The sequence below is a fragment of the Anomaloglossus baeobatrachus genome, chromosome 9 (genome assembly GCF_048569485.1).
Source record: "Anomaloglossus baeobatrachus isolate aAnoBae1 chromosome 9, aAnoBae1.hap1, whole genome shotgun sequence".
Lineage (NCBI taxonomy): Eukaryota > Metazoa > Chordata > Amphibia > Anura > Aromobatidae > Anomaloglossus > Anomaloglossus baeobatrachus.
This window is the reverse complement of record NC_134361.1, coordinates 231247942-231264830: the sequence shown is the minus strand read 5'-3', so window position 1 is coordinate 231264830 and position 16889 is coordinate 231247942. Positions and strand designations below refer to the sequence as shown.

Here is a 16889-nt window from a genome sequence, read left to right as displayed (position 1 = left end):
TAAGTGAGAATCTGTCAGTGAGCTAATGAGTTAACTGAGAATCTGTCAGTGAGCTAATGAGTTAACTGAGGATCTGTCAGTGAGCTAATGAGTTAACTGAGAATCTGTCAGTGAGCTAATGAGTTAACTGAGAATCTGTCAGTGAGCTAATGAGTTAACTGAGAATCTGTCAGTGAGCTAATGAGTTAACTGAGGATCTGTCAGTGAGCTAATGAGTTAACTGAGGATCTGTCAGTGAGCTTAGACTTCTGCTGCCTGCCCTTTTTTCTGGCCAGTACCAATCCAAGTAAAATGTGCAGGGAAAGGAAACGCTTGAAGAAAAGCAAAATATTTCATGAAACCCAACTGTAATAAAGTCGTTCATATTTGAGGCCTTTTTTTTTTTTTCCTTTATTAGTGTAAAAATAGCAATCCAATTAAGGTTAGGTTATAGAATCAGCATAAAAATTACCTTTATTCCTAAACTTGTAGGAGCAAATATCTCACTCCAAAGGCACAAGTTAGGTACTGAAAGCCATCACTGTAAGTGGTGATAAACACCCTAGTCATGTGGGCTAGCCCAAATAGGCAAGCGCATACAGTGAGGCCACTAGAATAACAAACACATGAAAAAAACTAAACATACATAAAGGAAAGAGGTATTGCTTATAAGCAAAGGACAATGGTCCAATTGGCAAAAAAACGCAATATACAAAATAATACCTAAAAAAACAATAGCATTACAATGCACTCCATACGCTGACAATGGTCAGTCATATACATAGACGCAATGCAAACAATATTTAGGTAGTGACGAAACGCGTCGGGACGCCGGGATGTCATCAGGGTCAGCATAGGGGTCCAGCTTGAGACCTAGTTGTGGTCCGTCCTTGTTAGGACGGAAGTCTGGGGCAGCAGTCTTTTGTTATTTTGTATCCAGGAGGTAGTAGGGCCAGTGTATGGCGGACATATCCACTACTCAGGATCTAGAGACTGCGTGTCCCTCCATCAAAAGGGATTGGGTGAGACCATTCCTTTTTTAATACCTATGTCGTCGCTATTGACGATTATTTGAAATCTTAGCGATTCCGTGACATCATTTATGATAATTATGACCGGTCAGACGCCAGGGAGGACTCTCCTGACACATTATGCCTGTATGACCCCCACAGGGGCCCCTCACAGGGACCCCGGGGCCCCTCACTGAGGCAGCCAGGGCATTGTTCTGAATTTATATGGCCTTCAGTTGCCGGCGGTAAGCTGATTGGATGCTGGAGCTGTCTATCAAACAGGATCCCGTAGCTGATTGGTTAGTCGGTGAGAGAAGATTTTCACTGTGATTGGATGAGCACGCTTTTCTCACTACTGATTGGCTAACGTGCTGTCAGGCCGGAAGAGTGCTGGACTTGACGTCCACATGCGCCCTCTAGCCCTGAGCGGAGGCTGCAGCCGGCGGCGCGGTGTCCTGCTGGGTAGTCCGTGAGTATCGGGCGTGTGGGGGGTGCGGAGCCGGCGCCGCCGTGTACCGGGAAGGAGAAACCGCGGGCAGCGCCGAGCACAGCGTCATATCAGCTGCTAACAGTCACATAACCACAGTGACCGGGAGCACAGCCAGGACCTGCCCCAATAATGACACGTCTGGCCCGAATACAGCCATATCTGCCCCGAATACAGCCATATCTGCCCCCGAATACAGCCATATCTGCCCCCCCCGAATACAGCCATATCTGCCCCGAATACAGCCATATCTGCCCCCGAATACAGCCATATCTGCCCCCGAATACAGCCATATCTGCCCCCCGAACACAGCCATATCTGCCCCCCGAATACAGCCATATCTGCCCCGAATACAGCCATATCTGCCCCCGAATACAGCCATATCTGCCCCGAATACAGCCATATCTGCCCCCGAATACAGCCATATCTGCCCCCGAATACAGCCATATCTGCCCCCGAATACAGCCATATCTGCCCCCGAATACAGCTATATCTGCCCCCCGAACACAGCCATATCTGCCCCCGAATACAGCCATATCTGCCCCCGAATACAGCCATATCTGCCCCCGAATACAGCCATATCTGCCCCGAATACAGCCATATCTGCCCCCGAATACAGCCATATCTGCCCCCCCCGAATACAGCCATATCTGCCCCGAATACAGCCATATCTGCCCCCGAATACAGCCATATCTGCCCCCGAATACAGCCATATCTGCCCCCCGAACACAGCCATATCTGCCCCCGAATACAGCCATATCTGCCCCCGAATACAGCCATATCTGCCCCGAATACAGCCATATCTGCCCCCGAATACAGCCATATCTGCCCCGAATACAGCCATATCTGCCCCCGAATACAGCCATATCTGCCCCCGAATACAGCCATATCTGCCCCCGAATACAGCCATATCTGCCCCCCGAATACAGCCATATCTGCCCCCGAATACAGCCATATCTGCCCCCGAATACAGCCATATCTGCCCCCAATACAGCCATATCTGCCCCAAATACAGCTATATCTGCCCCGAATACAGCTATATCTGCCCCGAATACAGCTATATCTGCCCCGAATACAGCCATATCTGCCCCCGAATACAGCCATATCTGCCCCCCGAACACAGCCATATCTGCCCCCGAATACAGCCATATCTGCCCCGAATACAGCCATATCTGCCCCCGAATACAGCCATATCTGCCCCCGAATACAGCCATATCTGCCCCCGAATACAGCCATATCTGCCCCCGAATACAGCCATATCTGCCCCCGAATACAGCCATATCTGCCCCCGAATACAGCTATATCTTCCCCGAATACAGCCATATCTGCCCCCGAATACAGCCATATCTGCCCCCGAATACAGCCATATCTGCCCCCCGAATACAGCCATATCTGCCCCCCGAATACAGCCATATCTGCCCCCGAATACAGCCATATCTGCCCCGAATACAGCCATATCTGCCCCGAATACAGCTATATCTGCCCCGAATACAGCTATATCTGCCCCGAATACAGCTATATCTGCCCCGAATACAGCTATATCTGCCCCGAATACAGCTATATCTGCCCCGAATACAGCCATATCTGCCCCGAATACAGCCATATCTGCCCCGAATACAGCTATATCTGCCCCCGAATACAGCCATATCTGCCCCCAAATACAGCCATGCCTGCCCCCGAATACAGCCATACCTGCCCCCGAATACAGCCATATCTGCCCCAAATACAGCCATATCTGCCCCGAATACAGCCATATCTGCCCCCGAATACAACCATATCTGCCCCGAATACAGCCATATCTGCCCCCGAATACAGCCATATCTGCCCCCGAATACAGTCATATCTGCCCCGAATACAGCCATATCTGCCCCTAATACAGCCATATCTGCCCCGAATACAGCCATATCTGCCCCCGAATACAGCCATATCTGCCCCGAATACAGCTATATCTGCCCCCGAATACAGCCATATCTGCCCCCGAATACAGCTATATCTGCCCCCGAATACAGCTATATCTGCCCCGAATACAGCTATATCTGCCCCGAATACAGCCATATCTGCCCCCGAATACAGCTATATCTGCCCCGAATACAGCTATATCTGCCCCGAATACAGCTATATCTGCCCCGAATACAGCTATATCTGCCCCGAATACAGCTATATCTGCCCCGAATACAGCCATATCTGCCCCGAATACAGCCATATCTGCCCCGAATACAGCTATATCTGCCCCGAATACAGCTATATCTGCCCCCGAATACAGCCATATCTGCCCCCGAATACAGCCATATCTGCCCCCCGAACACAGCCATATCTGCCCCCGAACACAGCCATATCTGCCCCCGAATACAGCCATATCTGCCCCCGAATACAGCCATATCTGCCCCCCGAATACAGCCATATCTGCCCCCGAATACAGCCATATCTGCCCCCGAATACAGCCATATCTGCCCCCGAATACAGCCATATCTGCCCCCGAATACAGCTATATCTTCCCCGAATACAGCCATATCTGCCCCCGAATACAGCTATATCTGCCCCCCGAATACAGCCATATCTGCCCCCCGAATACAGCCATATCTGCCCCCGAATACAGCCATATCTGCCCCCCGAATACAGCCATATCTGCCCCCCGAATACAGCCATATCTGCCCCCCGAATACAGCCATATCTGCCCCCGAATACAGCCATATCTGCCCCCAATACAGCCATATCTGCCCCGAATACAGCTATATCTGCCCCGAATACAGCCATATCTGCCCCCGAATGCAGCCATATCTGCCCCGAATGCAGCCATACCTGCCCCGAATACAGCCATACCTGCCCCGAATACAGCCATACCTGCCCCGAATACAGCCATACCTGCCCCGAATACAGCCATACCTGCCCCGAATACAGCCATACCTGCCCCGAATACAGCCATATCTGCCCCCCGAATACAGCCATATCTGCCCCCCGAATACAGCCATATCTGCCCCCCGAATACAGCCATACCTGCCCCGAATACAGCCATACCTGCCCCGAATACAGCCATACCTGCCCCGAATACAGCCATATCTGCCCCCGAATACAGCCATACCTGCCCCCCGAATACAGCCATACCTGCCCCCCGAATACAGCCATACCTGCCCCCCGAATACAGCCATACCTGCCCCCCGAATACAGCCATACCTGCCCCCCGAATACAGCCATACCTGCCCCCTGAATACAGCCATACCTGCCCCCTGAATACAGCCATACCTGCCCCCCGAATACAGCCATACCTGCCCCCGAATACAGCCATACCTGCCCCCCCGAATACAGCCATACCTGCCCCCCCGAATACAGCCATACCTGCCCCCCGAATACAGCCATACCTGCCCCCCGAATACAGCCATATCTGCCCCCCCCCCCCGAATACAGCCATATCTGCCCCCCCCGAATACAGCCATATCTGCCCCCCCCCGAATACAGCCATATCTGCCCCCCCGAATACAGCCATATCTGCCCCCCCCGAATACAGCCATATCTGCCCCCGAATACAGCCATGTCTGCCCCGGATACAGCCATATCTGCCCCCGAATACAGCCATATCTGCCCCCAATACAGCCATATCTGCCCCCAATACAGCCATATCTGCCCCTGAATGCAGCCATATCTGCCCCTGAATGCAGCCATATCTGCCCCTGAATGCAGCCATATCTGCCCCTGAATGCAGCCATATCTGCCCCTGAATGCAGCCATATCTGCCCCTGAATGCAGCCATATCTGCCCCTGAATGCAGCCATATCTGCCCCTGAATGCAGCCATATCTGCCCCTGAATGCAGCCATATCTGCCCCGAATACAGCCATACCTGCCCCGAATACAGCCATACCTGCCCCGAATACAGCCATACCTGCCCCGAATACAGCCATACCTGCCCCGAATACAGCCATACCTGCCCCGAATACAGCCATACCTGCCCCGAATACAGCCATACCTGCCCCCCGAATACAGCCATACCTGCCCCGAATACAGCCATACCTGCCCCGAATACAGCCATACCTGCCCCGAATACAGCCATACCTGCCCCGAATACAGCCATATCTGCCCCCGAATACAGCCATACCTGCCCCCCGAATACAGCCATACCTGCCCCCCGAATACAGCCATACCTGCCCCCCGAATACAGCCATACCTGCCCCCCGAATACAGCCATACCTGCCTCCCGAATACAGCCATACCTGCCCCCCGAATACAGCCATACCTGCCCCCCGAATACAGCCATACCTGCCCCCCGAATACAGCCATACCTGCCCCCCCGAATACAGCCATACCTGCCCCCCCGAATACAGCCATACCTGCCCCCCCGAATACAGCCATACCTGCCCCCCCGAATACAGCCATACCTGCCCCCCGAATACAGCCATACCTGCCCCCCGAATACAGCCATATCTGCCCCCCCCCCGAATACAGCCATATCTGCCCCCCCCGAATACAGCCATATCTGCCCCCCCCGAATACAGCCATATCTGCCCCCCCGAATACAGCCATATCTGCCCCCCCGAATACAGCCATATCTGCCCCCCCCCGAATACAGCCATATCTGCCCCCCCCGAATACAGCCATATCTGCCCCCCCCGAATACAGCCATATCTGCCCCCCCCCGAATACAGCCATATCTGCCCCCCCCCGAATACAGCCATATCTGCCCCCCCCCGAATACAGCCATATCTGCCCCCCCGAATACAGCCATATCTGCCCCCCCCGAATACAGCCATGTCTGCCCCCCCGAATACAGCCATATCTGCCCCCCCGAATACAGCCATATCTGCCCCCGAATACAGCCAAACCGACCCTGTACAGTGATATCTGCCCCTGATTATATCTGCTTCTATACAGTGATATCTGCCCCTGTACAGTGATATCTGCCCCTGCTCCTATATGGTGATATCTGCCCCTGATTATAGCTGTGTCTATACAGTGATATCTGCCCCTGTATGGTTATGTCTGCCCCTGATTATAGCTGCTGATGTATGGTGATATCTGCCCCCCCGCGCGGTGATATCTGCCCCCCCCGCGCGGTGATATCTGCCCCCCCCCGCGCGGTGATATCTGCCCCCCCCGCGCGGTGATATCTGCCCCCCCGCGCGGTGATATCTGCCCCCCCCGCGCGGTGATATCTGCCCCCCCCGCGCGGTGATATCTGCCCCCCCCCGCGCGGTGATATCTGCCCCCCCCGCGCGGTGATATCTGCCCCCCCCGCGCGGTGATATCTGCCCCCCCCGCGCGGTGATATCTGCCCCCCCCGCGCGGTGATATCTGCCCCCCCCCCGCGCGGTGATATCTGCCCCCTCTCTGGTACTTCTTGCTTTTGGGGTCCAGATTGGTGATTTCTCACCAGTGGATTATACGGTGTGGACTCGGGACCCCCTGATTGATGGCCCCCATAGTAGTGATCTAGGGGGTGCCTGAAAGTCAGTGGGTGAATGTGAGCCCACCTGTAACATTACACCCTCCATACAGCTTTATGTGTCACACCAGACCCTTCCCCCAGTCTGGGGGTGTCTGACTCTAGCGGGGTCTTCTAGTTCAGGGGGTGCGGGGGGCGTCTTAAGACTTATGTCTTATGGATGGTTATGGATACTTATAGATATCCCTCATCCTGGGAACAATCTGGGGTATAGATTATAACTGTAGGGAATTGTTATCTGAGCGATTGTCCCTCTATTTTGGGTGTGGAGATTGTCTTCTCCATGTGTTTTCTTTTTCTGGCCGGCACCCGCTGTTATTCCTGGACGTGTGGCACGGGCGGTGTGCGAGCGCCGCGAGGGGAGCACTATTTTTAGTGATCATTCAAGACTATTGGGTGTGAACAGACGGCGCCTCGGGCGGCTCCTGATAAGGTCATGGCAGAGTCCTCCTCCGCTCGTCATCATCTGACTATATCTCTTTATGAGCCACGTGGCCAGTAACAAAAGGGTTAATCTGGCAGATCTTAAAAATAGAGGCGCTGTTCTCTGGCACCGCCGACGTCCTCCCTAACGAGCGGTCACCGGCCGTCCTCCCTAACGAGCGGTCACCGGCCATCCTCCATAACGAGCGGTCACCGGCCGTCCTCCCTAACGAGCGGTCACCGGCCGTCCTCCCTAACGAGCGGTCACCGGCCGTCCTCCCTAACGAGCGGTCACCAGCCGTCCTCCCTAACGAGCGGTCACCGGCCGTCCTCCCTAACGAGCGGTCACCGGCCATCCTCCATAACGAGCGGTCACCGGCCGTCCTCCATAGCGAGCTGTCACCGGCCGTCCTCCCTAACGGGCGGTCACCGGCCATGCTCCCTAACGAGCGGTCACCGGCCGTGCTCCCTGAAGGGGGCGGTCACCGGCCGTGCTCCGTGACGGGGCGGTCACCGGCCGTGCTCCCTGACGGGGCGGTCACCCGTTAGGGAGGACGAAAAACCAGGCCCCGAAAATCATGGATTAACACCTTTGTTATAATTTAGACGTAGATTTATTTCAAATATTTATTATTTACTTTAATTTTGAAACTTTATTTCTATATTTTTCTTTTGATCTATTACTTTTTTTTTTTTTCTTCCTTCCTCTTCCTTCTTTTTCCTGTTATTTTCTTTCCTTTCTTTTTCCCTTCTTGTCGCCTCTTCCCCATCAGCCCCCTTCCTATCACCCACCTGCTTTCTCCCCCCCCACCCCAATTAATTTCTTCTTTTTGCCTCTTCCTATCGGCCTCACACCCTGTGTGGTGCCAACCATCCCTTTCCTGTCACCCCCACACCCTCTCTCCTCTTTTTTGCCCTTCCTGTGGCTTCTCCCTCTCCTCCACAACCTCTTCCTGATTCCCACCCCCTCTTTCTGCTATTTGCCCCTCCCTCTTCCTTCTTGCCCCACCCCGTTCCTTTTCAGACCCTGCTCCCCCCTTTCCTTTTCGTGCCTGGCTCCCCCCTTTCCTTTTCGTGCCTGGCTCCCCCCTTTCCTTTTCGTGCCTGGCTCCCCCCTTTCCTTTTCGTGCCTGGCTCCCCCCTTTCCTTTTCGTGCCCGGCTCCCCCCTTTCCTTTTCGTGCCCGGCTCCCCCCTTTCCTTTTCGTGCCCGGCTCCCCCCTTTCCTTTTCGTGCCCGGCTCCCCCCTTTCCTTTTCGTGCCCGGCTCCCCCCTTTCCTTTTCGTGCCCGGCTCCCCCCTTTCCTTTTCCTGCCCGGCTCCCCCCTTTCCTTTTCGTGCCCGGCTCCAACCTTTCCTTTTGGGGCCCGGCTCTCCCCTTTCCTTTTCGGGCCCCGCTCCCTCCTTTCCTTTTCAGGACCCCCCTCCCTCCCCCATCTTTTCTTCTTTCGTCCTTTCCCTTCCGGTCGCCTCTCCTCCACCGTCTTCTTTCGTCCTTTCCCTTCCGGTCTCCTCTCCTCCACCGTCTTCTTTCTTCCTTTCCCTTCCGGTCGCCTCTCCTCCACCGTCTTCTTTCTTCCTTTCCCTTCCGGTCTCCTATCCTCCACCGTCTTCTTTCGTGCTTTCTTTTCCGGTCTCCTCTCCTCCACCGTCTTCTTTCGTCCTTTCCCTTCCGGTCTCCTCTCCTCCACCGTCTTCTTTCGTCCTTTCCCTTCCGGTCTCCTCTCCTCCACCGTCTTCTTTCGTCCTTTCCCTTCCGGTCTCCTCTCCTCCACCGTCTTCTTTCTTCCTTTCCCTTCCGGTCTCCTCTCCTCCACCGGCTTCTTTCTTCCTTTCCCTTCCGGTCTCCTCTCCTCCACCGGCTTCTTTCTTCCTTTCCCTTCCGGTCTCCTCTCCTCCACCGGCTTCTTTCTTCCTTTCCCTTCCAGTCTCCTCTCCTCCACCGTCTTCTTTCTTCCTTTCCCTTCCGGTCTCCTCTCCTCCACCGTCTTCTTTCTTCCTTTCCCTTCCGGTCTCCTCTCCTCCACCGTCTTCTTTCTTCCTTTCCCTTCCGATTTCCTCTCCTCCACCGTCTTCTTTCTTCCTTTCCCTTCCGGTTTCCTCTCCTCCACCGTCTTCTTTCGTCCTTTCCCTTCCGGTCTCCTCTCCTCCACCGTCTTCTTTCGTCCTTTCCCTTCCGGTCGCCTCTCCTCCACCGTCTTCTTTCTTCCTTTCCCTTCCGGTCTCCTCTCCTCCACCGTCTTCTTTCTTCCTTTCCCTTCCGGTCTCCTCTCCTCCACCGTCTTCTTTCTTCCTTTCCCTTCCGGTCTCCTCTCCTCCACCGTCTTCTTTCGTGCTTTCTTTTCCGGTCTCCTCTCCTCCACCGTCTTCTTTCGTGCTTTCTTTTCCGGTCTCCTCTCCTCCACCGTCTTCTTTCGTGCTTTCCCTTCCGGTCTCCTCTCCTCCACCGTCTTCTTTCGTCCTTTCCCTTCCGGTCGCCTCTCCTCCACCGTCTTCTTTCTTCCTTTCCCTTCCGGTCTCCTCTCCTCCACCGTCTTCTTTCTTCCTTTCCCTTCCGGTCTCCTCTCCTCCACCGTCTTCTTTCTTCCTTTCCCTTCCGGTCTCCTCTCCTCCACCGTCTTCTTTCGTGCTTTCTTTTCCGGTCTCCTCTCCTCCACCGTCTTCTTTCGTGCTTTCTTTTCCGGTCTCCTCTCCTCCACCGTCTTCTTTCGTGCTTTCCCTTCCGGTCTCCTATCCTCCACCGTCTTCTTTCGTCCTTTCCCTTCCGGTCTCCTCTCCTCCACCGTCTTCTTTCGTCCTTTCCCTTCCGGTCTCCTCTCCTCCACTGTCCTTCCATGTTTTTTTTGTTTTCCTTTTTATTATCTTTGCATGTCTTTTTGTTGTTTTATTTCACTATTTGAATTTTAGACTTCTCTCTTTTCAGTTCTTCCCGTCATGGCCACGGACCTGGTAGAAGATGAGTCACAGTTTTACTGTAAAGCAAAGAAATATTGGAAGAACGTCCCCCCCACGGTGGACGGCATGCTGGGGGGCTACGGCCATATATCCAGCATCGATATCAATAGCTCCAAAAAGTTCCTGCAGAGATTCCTGCGCGTGAGTATCCCCGTAGGACGAAATCTCGCCCCCCCACCCCCCGCTCTGTAACTAGAGCCGTAGTGCTGCCAGGTGCGGAGCTGGGGAGTCCGGGTCAGCTGTGACGGGGGCGGCACCGAGGGGTTACATAGTTGTTATATGTATTGGATGGAGCAAGGCATCTGAGGGGTTAAACGGCCCAGACTGCAGCGAGAGCCACACTTGGCCATTGTAACACCTCAGATGCCACCGTCCGCAGCGACCGCCGCATCTACAGGCTTTAGGCTAAGAGAGACTCCGTTGCCCCCACTAGTGATTACCGGGTGCCAACGAATTTCCATAAAGACCCTCCCCCCAGGTCTGCCATCTTTGGATTCTTGTTAGACCCCACCAAAGAGGAGGAGACCTTCATGGCACAGGCTCCTCTGGTGCACAAGCTCTGCCCATCCTCCAGTGCCGCTCATGTATGGTGCAGGACGGGAAAGGTTAAAGGGGTTGTCCACTACCCAATTAACACAATGGATACCCGCCTCCTACATCAGCACCGCAGTTCCCGGAGGCATGACGTGACATTGAGCACCTTTATTAGGCAGCCCCCGAAAATCTATTAAGAACATTTGTTACCTTCTAGAAGGGGCCATTTTTGGTCCAAAATCTGTGGTTGCATTGTGAGATTCCACTGGGCCTAGTCACTAGAGTTTGCCTATAAGATGTGGAGGACCAGCTCCGGTGACCATGTCAGTAGACCATTCCCACCCGACCGGAGCCTTAAGAACCTCCTGCTACTGTCCAGCATCCCTCTTCTGATCAGAAGGCTCAACATGATGTCATTGTATTCGTGATGTCGTTGTCGGTGGGAGGACGAGGGGGGGTCATCGTGGGCGGGAGGACGTGGGGGGGGTCATCGTGGGCGGGAGGACGTAAGGGGTCATCGAGGACGGGGGGGTCATCATGGGCGGGAGGACGGGGGGGTCGTCGTTGTAGGCAGGAGGACGTAGGGGTCGTGGGCGGGAGGACGTGGGGGGTCATCGAGGACGGGGGGATCATCGTGGGCGGGAGGACGGGGGGGTCATCGTGGGCGGGAGGACGTGGGGGGTCATCGAGGACGGGGGGGTCATCGTGGGCGGGAGGACGGGGGGGTCGTCGTGAGCGGGAGGACGTAGGGGTCATGGGCGGGAGGACATAGTCTCTGAGGTCATGCCAAGCCTACTGGACAGAAACTACGAAGATGATGCCGGCATTAGGAGGGGGTTCTAGTCTCTGGTCTGGGGGGACGGAGTACTGGTGGGGGCGGCAGTCCGGGATCCCTTGATCATCTTGTATTCGTGGGCCCGTTGGATCACAGATTTTGGAGCTGCTGCCCCTATGGCTGCCCCTATGGCTGCCCCTATGGCTGCCCTAGACATGTCAGTGCAGTAATCTGGTAACTATGGGTGACGTTTCCACTTCTCCCTCTACATTTCTCTCGTTAGGCCTCCTCTATCAGGAGAAGACCCCACTAGAGGAGGCTTTGTCCCTCTGATGTGCGGTTTCTTGCAGCCCCTCCATCTCCTCAGACATTGTGTGCTGAAACCTCTGGGTACAAATAACCCTCAATAACGTGCCCCCCCTTTCTAGAGCCGCTAAGAATAACATGGTGGAGACCCCTAATCTCAGGACTATGTTTTGTCCCACAGGACGGTCCCCACAAAACCGGCACCTCATGCGCTTTAGACTGCGGCGCTGGGATCGGGCGGATCACCAAACGCCTCCTACTGCCGCTCTTCAAGACTGTAGACATGGTGGACGTCACCGACGAGTTCCTGAGCAAAGCAAAGAGTTTCCTGGGGGAAGACGGGAAGAGGATCGGCGACTACTATTGCTGCGGCCTACAGGACTTTGTCCCGGAGCCCAATCACTACGACGTCATCTGGATCCAGTGGGTTATAGGTGAGGCAGCGGGGCGCAGCAGATCTAGGCCGGTGTCACACTAACGCGTTTCATACTAACACGTTTTGCAGCGGATGGGGGCTGGCCTCTCACTAGTGCGTATTGCAGCGGATGGGGGTTGGCCTCTCACTAGTGCGTATTGCAGCGGATGGGGGTTGGCCTCTCACTAGTGCGTTTTGTAGCGGATGGGGGCTGGCCTCTCACTAGCGCGTTTGGCGGCAGATGGGGGCTGACCTCTCACTAGCGCGTTTTGCGGCAGATGGAGGCTGGCCTCTCACTAGCGCGTTTTGCGGCAGATGGAGGTTGGCCTCTCACTAGCGCGTTTTGCGGCAGATGGAGGTTGGCCTCTCACTAGCGCGTTTTGCGGCAGATGGAGGTTGGCCTCTCACTAGTGCGTTTTGGGGCAGATGGGGGCTGGCCTCTCACTAGCGCGTTTTGCGGCAGATGGGGGCTGGCCTCTCACTAGCGCGTTTTGCGGCAGATGGAGGTTGGCCTCACTAGCGCGTTTTGCGGCAGATGGAGGTTGGCCTCACTAGCGCGTTTTGCGGCAGATGGAGGTTGGCCTCTCACTAGTGCGTTTTGCGGCAGATGGGGGGGCTGGCCTCTAGCGCGTTTTGCGGCAGAGGGGGGGGGGCTGGCCTCACTAGCGCGTTTTGCGGGAGATGGGGGGGCTGGCCTCACTAGCGCGTTTTGCGGCAGATGGGGGGGGCTGGCCTCACTAGCGCGTTTTGCGGCAGATGGGGGGGGGCTGGCCTCACTAGCGCGTTTTGCGGCAGATGGGGGGGCTGGCCTCACTAGCGCGTTTTGCGGCAGATGGTGGGGGCTGGCCTCACTAGCGCGTTTTGCGGCAGATGGGGGGGCTGGCCTCACTAGCGCGTTTTGCGGCAGATGGGGGGGCTGGCCTCACTAGCGCGTTTTGCGGCAGATGGTGGGGGCTGGCCTCACTAGCGCGTTTTGCGGCAGATGGGGGGGCTGGCCTCACTAGCGCGTTTTGCGGCAGATGGGGGGGCTGGCCTCACTAGCGCGTTTTGCGGCAGATGGGGGGCTGGCCTCTCACTAGCGCGTTTTGCGGCAGATGGGGGGCTGGCCTCTCACTAGCGCGTTTTGCGGCAGATGGGGGGCTGGCCTCTCACTAGCGCGTTTCGCGGCAGATGGGGGTTGGCCTGTAGCGCGTTTCGCGTCCTGAGTACAGATCACGGCCGCTCCCTTCAGCGTGTCCCCCTCTTCTTCCGCAGGACACTTAACAGACAGTCACTTAGTGGATTTCCTGACGCGGTGTAAAGCCGGCCTGAGACTGAATGGCGTCGTCATCATCAAGGACAACATGACCCAGGAGGGCGTCATCATGGATGAGGTGGACAGCAGCGTCTGCAGGGACTTGGACCTGGTGCGTCGCCTCATCAGACAGGCCGGCCTCTCGGTGCTGGCCCAGGAGAGGCAGGAGAACTTTCCCGAGGAGATCTACCACGTGTACTCCATCGCCATGAGATAACTAATGCCACCGATGATGAGACCTCTCCACTGTTCTGCTGTGCCAAAAAAAGCGTCAGCTCTTGTGCGCCTGCTGAGCGGTAACAAACGAGGACTAAACTGGCCCTCGGGAGCCCAATGCGGGGGCAGCCGGCTGGTGGCCATTGCCAAAAAACAAAAACATTAAGGTCGAGCCCATAAAATGTGACCCTGTAGTCGAGAGGGGTGGTCAGAGGGCAACGAACTGTCCGAAATTAGCTCTTACCAGTTTTATAGGGATCCTGTCCCCCCCCCCCGTAGCCCCACCACCATTTATGGCCCACCCAATAATTAATTGCACCGCTTACCTTCTAATATAAAAATAACCAAAATCTTCACCCCTTATTCAGTTAAAGGGTCAGGAATCAGCGCCCCTTGTCTGTTTATGGACGTGAATATTTCCGGTCATCTGGCACTTGTGCTGCTGCGCTAAGAATGGGCGCATGCGCAGAGTATTTTTACTTGTGTGGACAGAAAATCAATTTTGGTCTGCGCATGCGCCGGTGATGATGAGCCAGGAGTGAGCAGGGAACATGTGCACATACCAAAATAATGACGACCCACCCTGGAGAAAACATCCTGCGCATGCGCCGGTGATGATGAGCCAGGAGTGAGCAGGGGACACGTGCACATACCAAAATAATGACGACCCACCCTGGAGAAAACATCCTGTGCATGCGGTAGCTGTTAGCTACACGTATGTCTGTTTTCAGCTGCACATACGCCAGTTGTTGGCTGCGCATGCGCCGGTCCTGATGAGTCTGGACTGAGCAAGGGACACATGCAAATATCGAAATTATGACGACCTACCTTGGAGAAAACATCCTGCGCATGCTCCAATTTTTTGGCTGCGCATGCGCAAGTCATGATGAGCCAGGAGTGACCAAGGGACACGTGCACATTACAAAATAATGACGACTCCCCATGGAGAAAATATTCTGCGCATGCTCCAGGTTTTGACTGCGCATGCACAAGTGTACAGACAAGGTATTGGCTAAACAAAGATTGGGCAGGACACTTAGATGGACCATACACACCTAGCGTGTACGGGACCCTCATTTGTATTATGAGGTATGTGGCCTGATAGTTTGCATACAGTGCCTTGCGAAAGTATTCACCCCCCCTTGGCATTTTTCGTGTTTTGTTACATGAGTGTTTGCATCTGTTCATGTAAAGAACATGTCTACAACTGAGAATATTTCAAACAACAAATAGGACAAAATAACTGAAAACTTCAGTGTGCATAAATATTCACCCCCTCCCCCTCCCAAAATCAGTTGTTTATAGAGCCTCCTTTTGCAGCAATTACAGCTGCAAGTCACTTTGGAGCAGTCTATGAGTTTTCCCCCTTTTGCCGCTGGGATATTTGCCCGTTCCTCAAGGCTACACTACTCCAGCTCCTTCAGGCTCATTGGTTTCCTCTTCACGTCTAACCACAGATTCTCCATTGGATTAAGGTCTGGGCTGTGACTCGGGGGCTCCAATACATTTACACGTTTCCCCTTACACCCCTCGCGTGTTACTTTAGCAGTTGCTGTGGGTCATTGTCTTATTGGAAGGTGAAACCTCCATCTCAGTCTCCAGTCACCGACGAACAGGAATAGGTTTTGCTCCAGAATATCCCGCTATTTTGCACCATCCGTCTTCCCCTCTGACCATTCTCCCGGTCCCTGCTGCCAGAAAACATCCCCACAGTACAATGCTGCCTCCACCATGTTTCACTGTGGGGATGGTGTTTTTGGGGTGATGAGCGGTGTTGGTTTGGCGTCAGACATAGTGTTTACCTTGGTGGCCAAAAAGTTCCATTTTGGTCTCCTCTGACCCCAGCACCTTCCTCCATACATTCGGGGAGTCTCCCACATGTATTTTGTCAAAATGAGACTTCCAATTTTTGGCTGTAAGTAAAGGCTTTTTTCTGGCCACTGTTCCAGAAAGGCCGGCTCTATGGAGTGTACGGATTATTGTGCTCGTACGGACAGACCCTCGAGTCTCTGCTTGGGAACTCTGCAGCTCCATCAGGGTCACTTTTGGTCTAGGAGTAATGCCCTCCTTGCCCGGGCTGAGAGTTTTGGTGTGCGGCCATCTCTCGGCAGGTTCCTTGTGGACCATGCTCTTTCCATTTGATGATGATGGATGGTCATAGTGGTCAAACGGGATTACAAAAATATGTAAACACAGATTGTAATGTAACAAAATAGGTAAAAAGCCAAGGGCGTGAATACTTTTGCAAAACACTAAAGGTGGAGAGAAAAAAAATCGGGTCATGGCAGCGATGGGAGCAGGTTATAGAGGGAAATCCTGATCTGATCGCTGACTATTGAAAAGTCATGGAGAGTTGGGTGACCCCCGCGCACATCTATAAGGGCCACTATATTGGGGCAACTGAGCAGCATAACAAAAAAACAAAACATCTCACTTCTTATGGCATCACCTTTTAGCGTTTGAACCCCCCCCCCCAAAAAAAAGTGTGTTATTAAGCAATTTAGTGAACCCATCACCAATAAGCTGGAGGGCGCCATTTATTTATTATTTTTAGCTAGGGGTGACCCAAGACAAAAACAACAAAATAATCCATCTTATTTCACAAATGGCGCCCCTCTCGTCCACAGGCTGCTGGTGGTATTGCAGCAGCAGCCTGTGGCAGTGACGGTTTATGGCAATAGGCAGCCATGTTTATCTCGCGCTGCCCCTTTTATTACAGGCACTGGTTGGAATTTTGTACCATTGGTTCCTTTTTAGTCTGTGACCCCGCGGCTCTCCTGCAGCTCCTCCCGGGGGTCTGCGGTAGTCGTGCCGGCACATCGGGGGGCCGGTCTGTGTTGTATATTGCATGTCTGCAGATACTGACGTTATACGAGGGTCTGGTCCTGACCTGGAGTGACAGATTTTCAATATAATAAATTATTTTTTCCATTTGTAATTTATTTTATTTTTTTTCCCTAAACATTTCACACCAAACTGCACCCAGATCTGGAGGGGTCTTGGCCGCTGTTTGCGGCTCCAACTTAAAGGGGTTTGTCCGACTGTCCTTACAATAGGTCATCAGT

At 54.2% G+C, this 16889-nt stretch overlaps 1 protein-coding gene across 1 annotated transcript; it reads left to right on the top strand.

Moving 5' to 3' along the window:
* The first annotated feature begins 1367 nt into the window (after positions 1-1367).
* On the top strand, positions 1368-16762 carry NTMT1 (N-terminal Xaa-Pro-Lys N-methyltransferase 1). Its single transcript, XM_075324744.1, has 4 exons — positions 1368-1458; positions 10253-10425; positions 12081-12333; positions 13569-16762. Exons 2-4 carry the CDS (start codon positions 10264-10266, stop codon positions 13823-13825), a joined length of 672 nt encoding a protein of 223 aa, XP_075180859.1. The 5' UTR covers positions 1368-1458; positions 10253-10263; the 3' UTR covers positions 13826-16762.
* Positions 16763-16889: the final 127 nt, after the last annotated feature.